Genomic DNA, 11,648 nt, shown 5'->3' with positions numbered 1-11,648 from the left:
TATTATTCCTCTTTATTATACCCTTTATTATTATTATCTCCTTTATTATTCTCCTTTATTATTCCCTTTATTTTATTATTCTCCTTTATTATTCCCCTTTATTATTCCCCTTCGATTAACAGATCCGGAGAGAAAACCAGAAAGACCAGCCGAGGAAGTATCCAGATCTCTATCTCTGTTTATTGCATTATGACTTCAAGTTATTTTTCCTCCTCACTTAAAGAATGTCTATCAAATAAAGCAAGAAGATTGGAAATTATTGTATTGTTTTGATTTATTCCCCTTTTATTATTCCTCTTTTATTATACCCTTTTTATTATTCTCCTTTATTATTCCCCTTTATTATTCCCCTTTATTATTCCCCTTTATTATTATACCCTTTTTATTATTCCCCTTTTTATTATTCCCCTTTTTTCTTTATTATTCCCCTTTATTATTCTCCTTTATTATTTTTTATTATTCCTCCTTTTATTATTCCCTCTTTTATTATTCCCTTTTTCATTCCCTTTATTATTCCCCTTTATTATTCCTCCTTTATTATTCCCCTTTATTATTCCCCTTCGACAACAGATCCGGAGAGAAAACCAGAAAGACCAGCCGAGGAAGTATCCGGTTCCCTCCTCTGTTTGGTGCATACATGACTTCAAATTATTTTTCCTTCCTCACTTAAAAAAATGTGCTCTATCAAATAAAGCAAGAAATATTTGAAAATATCGTATTATTTTTGATTTATTCCCCTTTTATTATTCCCCTTTTCTTGTTTTGTCCATGCATAAGATAAGATAAGATAATCCTTTATTAGTCCCACAGCAGGGAAATTTACAGGATTACAGCAGCATAGAGGATAGTGCAAACAAGAGACATAGTAAAAAAACAAGATCGATATAAGTATTATAAATAAGCAAATGAGCAATAAAAAAACAGTAAAAAACAGTAAAGAACAATAATAAGTTAATAAATAACTCTCATGATGGATGGTCTCTTATTGAAGCACTTTTTCATTGTATAGAGAATGATAACACACAGATTTTAGACATACAATACATTGCAAACACAATAATTACTTTAGTGAACTGTGTTTTTATAATTCTACAATTGATTACATTACAGAAGTCATAAGTGCATCTCCTTTCTTAAACAAGCATCTAAGAGCATAAACCAGAGCAAAAGTATAGTGCAGAAACAAACTAATAGGAATACAATAAGTGCAACAAACTAATACGAATACAATAAGTGCTAAGTGATCCACCCAAACACACATATCACTTTCTAAAAGAAAATATTGAAATTATCTCTCTGGATCCTGTATATTCTGTAATACTGGCGCAGAAGCAATTCTACATTTATTCTATGAATGCTATGTTTTATTGATGTAGAATATGTATTTGATGTTTTATATGTGACTTAGAAAAGAGATGTTGTTTTTTATTATGGGCAAAATGATCTGGACCGAAGTTATGTCTTCTTTTTCTTTTTTAAATCATCTAATTTTATATTTGGTAAATGTTGAAACCACAAATGCAAATGGTCCGAAAGGAAACCCAATGTGTATCAGCTCAAGCATGAAATGAAACTGTTCAGTGAAACACTGAAACTACTGACAATTCAGGACTATGGTCATGTATAAAAAACACTTTTTAAGTTAAATAAGTATGTCAACCTTTTTCCTCTTTTTGTTCTTTTTTGTTACTTATTGTATTCCTCATTTTCTTTGTAACGTTTTATGAGCATTAAGTAAAGGAATGTTAAAATAATCATATTAGTGTATACATATATTGAAACAACATAAACATTCTAACTCCCTTTGCTTTAAACCATTTCTATAATATTTCCTTACAATGTTTGTGTGTTCTCCACTTTGTTATTGTTATAATCAACCAAATTCTTTATTAATAGGGCAAAATTTGGAAAGACACCACTTAGTTATTACTATGAAGCTATTCATATGTAACTAAATGTAACAAAGATATCTATATATTACTAGAAAATGATCTCATTAAGGGAATGTCTTTATAACTAACAATGGTTTGCTCATTTTATTCTGATTTGTTTTTATTCTACTTACTGACGGTACTAATAAACCGTCCTGCAGTTTGAAACTCCTCCGTTCCAAGCGTTATCATTTTAAGTCACATAATGACACATAAACAAAAATGTTTTGGTGATCATGAGGCCAATTCAGAAAAGACGATGCAATGTCTTACCCATTCAAAGAGCTGCAGTATCGGAAAGAAAAGCCACAGCCTAACTTTTTTTAGACATTTATTTTTTCCCGGAAACGTTTTGCATGCTTCTCAGTACACAGATGTTTGTGGCTGATTACATTTTTTACATATACTGATTTTCAGTTTCAAACCGGTCACCTTCCAGCCACACGCTCAGTTCTCTGTTCACAGTTTCAGTTTGCGAAGAACCTCCTTTGTCAGCTGTTTACTGTAGCGGTTGATCTTCCGGTGTCCGGGCATCCATCCCAGCAGAAAGCGATGGAAATCTGTCCACGCAAACACAAACATCTCCCTCCACTCTGTCTCCAGGGCAACAAAGTCCACATCTTTCTTCACGGCTTGCTTTAGTTCAGTGAAATAGTAGTCCAGAAGGCCCGGTACCCTCTTCTCACACTCCCTCTCCTCCATGCAGCTTCCTAAAAAATACACAACATCTTTCATCCCGCAGCCTCCTCCGACGTACTGGAAGTCCACAGCTGCCACGTCCCGTCCGCTCTGTGAAAAACAGAAGTTGGCTAACTTGGCGTCTCCGTGGACGACGGTCTTGAAGCGACATCCGTTGAGTGTCTTGTCGATGTCGCCTGCCGCTGCTTTGAGCTTGGCGTCGTCCATGGCCTCCAGCTCATCCGGACGGGTCTCCAGGTGCCAGTAGGTGCCGACAGGCCACAGGCCGTCTGGAGACACACCCAGGAAGAGAGCGTGGAAGTGGGCAAGCCAGCTGAGACAAGCCTTTATTTCTCTGTCCTTCACGCTGGTCCTACAAACACAAACAACAACCCTTTAATTATATACCAGGAAGAAATGTCTCACTCTCCTCATTGCCTTGGAAGACATGTTGACAAATGTTTTCAGTCTTTAGGATGTTTAAAGACAAAGGTCAAAACAGAGAGCTTCACTTTCAGTTTCCACTTGTTCTTATTTTGGTTCTGAACTCCAGCACATTACATTTGAAATGCATCCACATCTTTCCCCATTTTATCCCATACATCAGTTTTATCCTACATGTGAAATGTTTATCCTACATTTGTATACATAATTAACGTATTACTTATACTCTTTTTATACATTATTTTGTAACACTTGTGAGCTGGATGAGATTACATTTCATTCTGCTACGCATTACCCCGTGAATGGCATAAATGACAATAAAGTTCATCTTGAATTTTATGAACACCAGGAGATGTTTGCTGTTTTTAAAACATTAGCTGAATTTAAAAAGGCTTTTAATCCAGGCCTTAAGCCAACATGATGACAATGAGAAGGTCTTGTTCACATCATTGTTTTTGAAAACAATGATGTGAACAGAAACGCCTTGGACTCAAGGGCGAACTATTTAGATTTTGGGGGTCAAAGGTCACTGTGTTTTTTTGGGCATAACTCAAGAATTCATATGCTAATTATGACAATTTCACACAAATGTCTATAAAAGGGTTAAATGAAGAAGTGAGGACATTTTGTAGAGATAAGGATATAAACTTCAACTAGACTGGTTGGCGGAGGCAAACAACCGCGATGGTGGTTATTGTAGTTTTTAAACAGCTGAGGAAAAGATTACATTTGGTGATTATAAACATATGACACATGGGGATTTTGAAGGCTGATCTGGATAACTTTTAGTCTAACTATCTTTACTTCTTTACTGTTTTAATGCAAAAAGTCAAATATAATAAAGGGAATTTGTCTTTCTCCACCAGAATTATATTTTGGCAGTGTGAAGAAACTTTATAACAGTATTTAGGAGAATAAAATGGACAAAAAAATATCTATACTTGAATGAATAAAATGCCGAAATGACAAATGTATGAAAAATAAATGAAAATACCTACAAAACGTTAAACTGCATCACTTTCATGGAAATGTAGAACCCGTCCACTCATTTGATGCACTAAACTCAGCAGAGCTACAGACTGTCCAGTGCATCATTCATAATCTGTGCTCATACCTTCTCTGATCATAACCCGCCACGTCCAGATCCTCCAGCACGATCAGCATCTCGTCTCCATGGGAGCAAGCAGCCAGGCAGGCCGGGGTCCGACAGTTCGGATCGGTGGAGTAGTTCTGGTACCAGTGCGTCTCCACCTGGTAGGATCTCACTTTACGAGCGTGGGAGCGGTCCGTGTTCCAGCCGCCGGGGTGCTCGGCCTCCTCTGGGAACTTCACGTGCTTGACGACCACGGATGGCCGGTCGCAGCCCTCCAGGTGCAGCCGGACTATCTCCCCATAACCGCTCCACAGCGTCTGGATCTTGGCACCGACGCGCAGGGATGACGCAGCGCAGGCCTGCAGGATGAGATCCTGGTGCTCCTGTTTCATTTCCAGTCAGAGCTGAACAGTGAGGAGGAAGCAGAGTGTTTATTTAAGTACAAATTCAAAGTACTTGTACTTTACTTGTGTATTTCCACTTCATGCAGCTTTACTATTTAGCTTTACTATTTAGTTATAATAGTTTCTGTCTGTATATATAATATTTCAGTTACTGTGGATTCTTTACTGTTTTTTTATTACTCATTTGCTTATTTATAATACTTATTTTTATCTTTTTTTACTATGTCTCTTGTTTGCACTATCCTCTATGCTGCTGTAATCCTGTAAATTTCCCCGCTGCGGGACTAATTAAGGATTATCTTATTTTATCTTATCTTATCCTTCTACTTTACTCCATCTCAAAGGCAAATGCTGTAGTTTTTACTCCACTTCATTTGTCCGACAGCTTTAGTTACTTTTCAGGATATATTTTTCCTCCCTTTCCTTTATACTGAAAAACCTTATGTCTCCAGATTTGTTGATTTTTAATTTGAGGTTTTTTCTCTAATAAACTGAAGGATGAAGTGTTCCTATATGTGATGAGAAAACTACTGCATAACCAAAATGAAATCTTTAAAAAAGCTGTAAAATGCATCGTCACAAAACACAGGATAGCAACACTTTAAACACATGATGATCTTATAGATTATGATGCATTTCTGAAGATTAAACAGCCAACAGGATATAAAGGAGTAAAAATGGAACATACACATTAATGCAAAAGTAATATTAATCTAGAATTATCGTATATAATAGTAAAACACTGACAACTACTACTAAAGCTACTGTAAAATCAACACTTTTTTTAATGGTAAGTACATTTTGCTGATAGAACCTGCACACTTTGAATGCAAAACTTCTACTTGTAGTTAAATATCTTCACAGTGTGGTGTTAATGCTTTTGCATTAGTAAAGTATCTGGGGGAGCAATATTGATTATTCTGTCTCTCCACACATCTCTCATATTCATCATCTTGTTACTGTTGGTGTTGGTTCCTGCAGCATGTTGTAGTGTATCACTTACCTCACTCACAGATGATCAGGTTTTTGGCATCCAGACAGTAAAAGAACAAGCTTTATTTATGTTTCCTTCTCACACATTTAGTGGATGCTATTTTGACATATAACATGTTAGTATGTAACAATTAATGTGTCGGAAATGTGCCAAAACACAGCAGAAACAAAACTCTCAGCTTCATGACAGATAACAGGAAGTATTCTCCACATCCTTCTGTTTGGTGCTTAAAGCTACAGACATGAAATGAATAGAGCTCAATGAACAATGCTGCAACCTGCTGGTCTGGAGTGCATCAACAGCAGCACTGGACACTGTGTGAGGTGTAGGGTGCTAAATCACATACTTTTTCTTTTTACTTTAGGTACATACTGCAGCTGGCCTTACAAAGTATGTACTGTTGCATGCAGTATGCATTCATTTGGGACATACCACTTCCTCATCACAGGTCACTTTGAACTTTGACCCTCTTGCTCATATATCTGCCTCGCAAATGAATGTGTGTCAGGATAGCCTGAAAGTGCAGGTGAGGTCCATTCAGTCAAAGGTACAAGCAAATACTACACTGTACTTCCTGAAGGATTTGAATACATTCAACGGGACATGAAGAGAGACAAGAGAGAGAGCACAGAGAATATAAGGTCAATCAGCTGATATTCTCTTCCTCACATTATTATTTGTGCACCATATATTAAACAATAAATGACATAAAACAGCAAAATGCTTGGGTTTCCCGAAAAGCTTCTATTAGACTTTTTCTTTTTTTTATCTCTTTCTACTGACAAACAGAAATGAACCAGATTCTTAATCTTGACATAAATGTGTATAAAGGCTGGACAGTAAAGGGTGACTCCTTCTCACCTGTTGTCCACATTGAGGCACTTAAATTTCTGAATGAACTTTCTAGACCTCTGTGGAACTTATTATTTCAGCAACAGAACAGGGGCTGATATCCGTAAAGATTTTCTTTCTGATTTGTTATGATTTGCTCGTCTTTGACCCTCTTGCTCATTTATCTGCCTTGCAAATGATTGTGAGTCAGAATAGCCAGAAAATCATGCTGGCATTTTTGGCATAATGCATTTGACATATTATGTATTGGGACGTACTAAATCTTTGTCTGGCATAGTAAATAGTGTGATAATTTGAATATTGAACGCAAGATCCCGTTCATGTCAAGGAAAGCATCTGCGATTCTATTGTGAACAAATAACCTCCATATATCGAGAAAATATATAAATATATAGAAAAAGTAATTCCTTACTACTCCAGAATCAAAGGAATGACTACATTCCCAACCAGAACTGTTAGCATGTAATTCGACATGCTTTTAATTGGGCAAATTTTCGTAAATATCAACAAATGTAGTCTTTAAAAAGGTGTTCAAATTGTAGCATGGGGGTCTAATTTAATGAAATTATAATTGTGAAGATCATTTTTAAGAGATTAAGTCATAAAGATCTTATATTTGGTGACTTGATGCTATTGTGGTGTTGTATTGCACTGCTTTACTTTATATGATGTAAATCATGAATATTACAAGCAGCAAACAATACAAAGAAATCCAATACGACAACACAGACTGGGAACTACAGAATCAGAAATGTCCATACAATAGAGTCAACTTCTCCAGGGCTAAGGGGCCCCGGGGCTAAATTAAGTTGTTGGCCCCTCCTTTCTGCAGCATGGACACAGGTTTGATCTACTGTGTGTTAATCTTATAAAACAAAAATGTATTTTGAAATATGCACCATGTAAGCCAATATCAACATATTGATACCGGGCCACTTAACAAGACAACACCTGCTTTAAGGAGATTATTATTTCACTTTATTCTCGCCCAGCTAATCCAATTAAAACAAAATAATTCCCCCCCATTGAACCTAGTTGGTAGTCCAGCTTTACATCTCTTTGGTAGAGTCTAGAATATTGAAAAATGGTTTTCAACGACTTTTGTTTGCAGTGTTTCTGTGCTTTAGCGTGTACAGTCCTTAAGTGTAGGTAAAATTATTCTTATTAGAAGGAAATTTGCATTTGTCTTGATTCGGAGCCTGCTTGTGTTTTACGTGCTGAGGAAGAAACATTTGCACAGAGTGGACTGATGACTACTCAGCAAACATAAGTCATAGGTAAGTCTAGATATAAATTCTCTGCAATCACATAATGTAACCTCAAAATGTTTTTTTTCTTTTTAATCTTAACGAACTTTCAAAATGTTAAGAATAAACCTTTCAAGTTTCAAGATAATTCATGATAACAACTTGCAGAAATTGGAATTTAATGTTAAAAAAAGTTATTTGTTTAAAATAGAAGAAATATTACAGATATTTGTAGTAAAAAAAAGTAAATCCTCTTTTTCCTCTCGGACATAACAGATATGGACAGAATCATACATCTAATTCTACTTCTTTCAGGTCAGTGTTTCTCCTTTTTACAAAGTGTATAAGGGTCATTGTAGGTAAAGAAAATAATAATTACAGAACTGTTGAGAAAAAACCCCAACTCAGAATTCTGAGATTAGAGCTGAAAATGTATGAGAAGAAAAAGTTGTTATTCTCTGAAATTAAAGTGGGAGATCTACAAGAAAGAAAATACAAATTAGAGAGATAATAAAGTCATACATTTAAGAGAAAATAACTCAGATAGTCTCTGTGACTATATTAAAAATGTTGGGGGAAAAAAGGAAAAAATAAATAGAGATATAAAGTCATACATTTACAAGATAAAAAAACTAGAAATTCTCTGAGATTAAAGTGGCAAATTTACAAAAAATCATGAAATCATAAATTTGCGAGATGATATAGGCATACATTTACAAGAAAAAACAATAATTGTCACATATATTTCGGACTTTATAATCTCGGAAAAGTGCTATTTTTTTATTGAAAGATTTTCCACTTTAATCTCAGAGATTATCCATGATCTTCAGTTTTTTCTCTGAAAATGTCCCCTCCCCGGCTCCGTAATTATGATTATTTTTTACCTACAATGGCCCTAATATGCCGTTGTAACCTTTTTACTTTGCGTGAGTGCAGATTTACATCACATGACATTGATCTGACGGACCGATGTGACTTCATGATGAGAATATGTTCATGTAACGATTCCTGCTGTATCCGTTTGGGTTCTCGTCCCCAGATGTTTCACTCTCTTTCCCTCCACTGTCTTTAGATCTTTAATTAGATTTTTCAGGATTCTTACTGAAGCACATTCTTATCAGTTGACCAGTACATAGTGTCTCCATGACTTCTCTCCCACAGGGCTGTGTTCTCTGTCCTCATGTGTGCCTCGGCATCAATACTCTTTTGTCCAAACTCCCAAAACCTGGTACGAAGCACAGAGCTACTGCAGAGAGCATTGTCTTGACCTGGCCACCATAGACGACATGAGCGAGATGGAGACGGGTCTTAAACTTGTCCAGGACAAATTCGACGGCCTTGTGTGGATAGGCCTTAGGAAAGGGAGCACCAAGGCGTGGCACTGGTCTCTGGCGGACAAAGATTTCTACAACGAGGGAGAAAGAAATTATGTGCAGTTGAGCTTATCTGATGATCCGAACTGTGGAGTTTACCAGGCAGGGAAACTGTCTACACACCCCTGTACATACAATCGATATTCAATGTGCTTTGATGGTGAGTCATTCACACACACACACACACACACACACACACACACACACACACACACACACACACACACACACACACACATACACAAATACACAGTGTTGTTTCCATCAGTATTTGGGGACAATCCATCATTGATTATGCATGCTAGATGTATATATGCTTTTTGCTATGATGTTATTGGAGGAACTGAAAACCCTGGTCAAAACAATAGAGCTAACCAAAGCTACGCTAACATGCTCACAATGCTGACATTTAGCAGGTATATTGTTTACCGTGTTCACAATCATAGTTGAGCATGTTAGCAGAAACCTGCAAACATATTCCAGGGACTGTGCAAAGGTTGACTGTACATTGCATATTTGTGTTATACTTGGTAATGAGATTTAATCCCAAATATGTGCGTTAATTTGTCCTGGGGGAAACATGTATTTGTGTACCACGTTTCATAGCAATACACCCACTAGCTGTTGAGACATTTCACTCAAAACCACAACTGTGAACCTCATGGTGGCGTTGAATTCAAGGGATCTTTGATGTTACTTGGCTTCATCCTCTGGGGAACATGAATGGCTGCACAAAATCTGATAAAAGTTAAAAAATGTTAGTCTGGACCAAAGTGGTGGACCCGATAGACGGACAGACAGACAGACAGACCGACAGACTGATAGATACAACAATAAAACTATGATTATTTTTTTTCTAAGGAAGAAAACAAGGTCGCGATCAGTATGTCCTCATTCGAGGAATATGATTTGGGCTGCTGCTCGAGACTACTGCAGAACACACCACACCGACCTGGCCAGTGTGAGGAACGACACAGAGTTTCAGATAATCCAGGAAGTAGCCGGTGACCTGATGGTGTGGATTGGCCTTTTCAGAGACGTCTGGGAGTGGTCAGACCAGACCTACTCCTCGTTTAGGTACTGGAAACCAGGCCAACATGTTTATACTTCATCTCAAAAGGCCTGTGGTGTTTTGTTGAAGAGTGCATCTGGTCGATGGGGAGAACGGCCATGTGGAGAATCACACAAGTTCCTCTGCAACTGTGGTGAGCAACGCTCTTCATTTAGATCCCTCCTACTCTGTTTTTGTAACATTTCAGCTCATAATGTAAATTACTTGTGATTTTACAGCGCTAATGTTTATTATCGTCATCATACCTGTATTCAAATCAATGAACAGCTCAGTTTATATCCTGCTCTATCTGGTCCGGTCATGATGAATATTATGAAATGTGTGTGTGTCTCATTATATCAGTTCCCAAGCTGAGGATTAAAGTGAGGATCAGCTCACGGGACTCAGTGCTGGAACAAAACGAACCCGCGGTGCAAGATGACATCTTGAAGCAAGTGAGTCAAAGGCCCCATTAACCTTGTCGTTTCAAGCATTGGGATAAAATCCAGATGAGGAAAGCAAACCACTAACTTAGGTTTTGAAAAAGAATCATTGTTCGGCTTAACATAACCATGTAAGCTTAGGTTAAGGTAACAGAACAAACATAAGATTTAGGCAACAAAACCACTTAGTTAGGTTAAGGAAAAGAAGCATGGTTGGGTTTAAAATAAGTATGTTAGCTTAGGTTTAGGCAACAAAACCAATGTCAGATTTAGGCAGCAAAGCCACTTAGTTAGGTTTAGAAAATGCATCTTAGTTTGGCTTAAAATAAATACGTAAAGTCAGGTTTAGGCAACAAAACCACTCAGTTAGGTTTAGGAAAAAACATCATGGTTAGGCTTAAAATAAAGGCAACAAAACGAAGGTTAGATTTATGCAACAAAACCACTTAGTTAGGTTTAGAAAATACATCATGGTTGGGCTTAAAATAAATACGTAAACTTATTTTAAGCCCATTAAAACATGTATTAAACTTAGGTTTACATACTTATTTCACAAACGCATCACTTCAGAACCACACTTTGAGACAGGATCACCAGTCTTGAACATTGTTTTGTGGTTTAAAGTCCTGTGTTTGTTTGACCCATCCATCTTCCCTCCCATCCAACATAACTCATTTTTCTCACTGTTTAATACTACGTCACTAGCTCTGAGCGCTGCATAGCCACAGGGATACAATTAATGTGTGTGTGAGCCATGAAAAAGGATCCTAATGTTCTTCTCATTGGCATTGTTTTGGTGCCACCACCAGGTATTGTGCTGTTGCAGCTCAAAGCCAATTCACATATTATCACATAGTTTAACTAACATTTAAAAGTTGCAGTTTGATTGACATGCATTCGGCGCATTGTGCATAATTTCCTGCTAGTATACAGTAAATGTATGTTCATTATTGTTTATGCAAAAATGTACTAGTATATTAAAATATACGAAGACAATTAATGTACAGTAAATACTGTATACATTGCAGCATGGAATAGGGACACAGTAGAGTCATATTTTTTGTGATATTTTTGTATGTTTTCTTGGGGGAAAAAACCCCAACAAATTGGGATAGTAAGATGTGCTCTTAATCTGTGA

General features: G+C 36.8%; 1 protein-coding gene across 1 annotated transcript; it reads right to left on the bottom strand.

Annotated features, from left to right (window-relative positions):
- Positions 1–2,276: 2,276 nt before the first annotated feature.
- On the bottom strand, positions 2,277–5,725 carry pkdc (protein kinase-like domain containing). Its single transcript, XM_054621712.1, has 3 exons — positions 5,554–5,725; positions 4,168–4,550; positions 2,277–2,982 (listed from the first exon to the last, which is right to left on the bottom strand). The coding sequence occupies exons 2-3, from the start codon at positions 4,536–4,538 to the stop codon at positions 2,391–2,393; spliced, it is 963 nt and encodes a 320-aa protein (XP_054477687.1). The 5' UTR covers positions 4,539–4,550; positions 5,554–5,725; the 3' UTR covers positions 2,277–2,390.
- Positions 5,726–11,648: the final 5,923 nt, after the last annotated feature.

The sequence above is a fragment of the Anoplopoma fimbria genome, chromosome 20, assembly GCF_027596085.1.
Source record: "Anoplopoma fimbria isolate UVic2021 breed Golden Eagle Sablefish chromosome 20, Afim_UVic_2022, whole genome shotgun sequence".
NCBI lineage: Eukaryota > Metazoa > Chordata > Actinopteri > Perciformes > Anoplopomatidae > Anoplopoma > Anoplopoma fimbria.
The sequence above is the reverse complement of the archived record's forward strand: the minus strand, read 5'-3'. Positions and strand labels throughout refer to the sequence as shown.

Coding starts and splice junctions, on each gene's coding strand:
- pkdc (XM_054621712.1), bottom strand. CDS start 4,538: ATGAAACAGGAGCACCAGGATCTCATCCTGCAGGCCTGCGCTGCGTCA. Junction 2,983..4,167: donor GCGGGTTATGATCAGAGAAG/GTATGAGCACAG, acceptor TTGTGTTTGTAG/GACCAGCGTGAAGGACAGAG.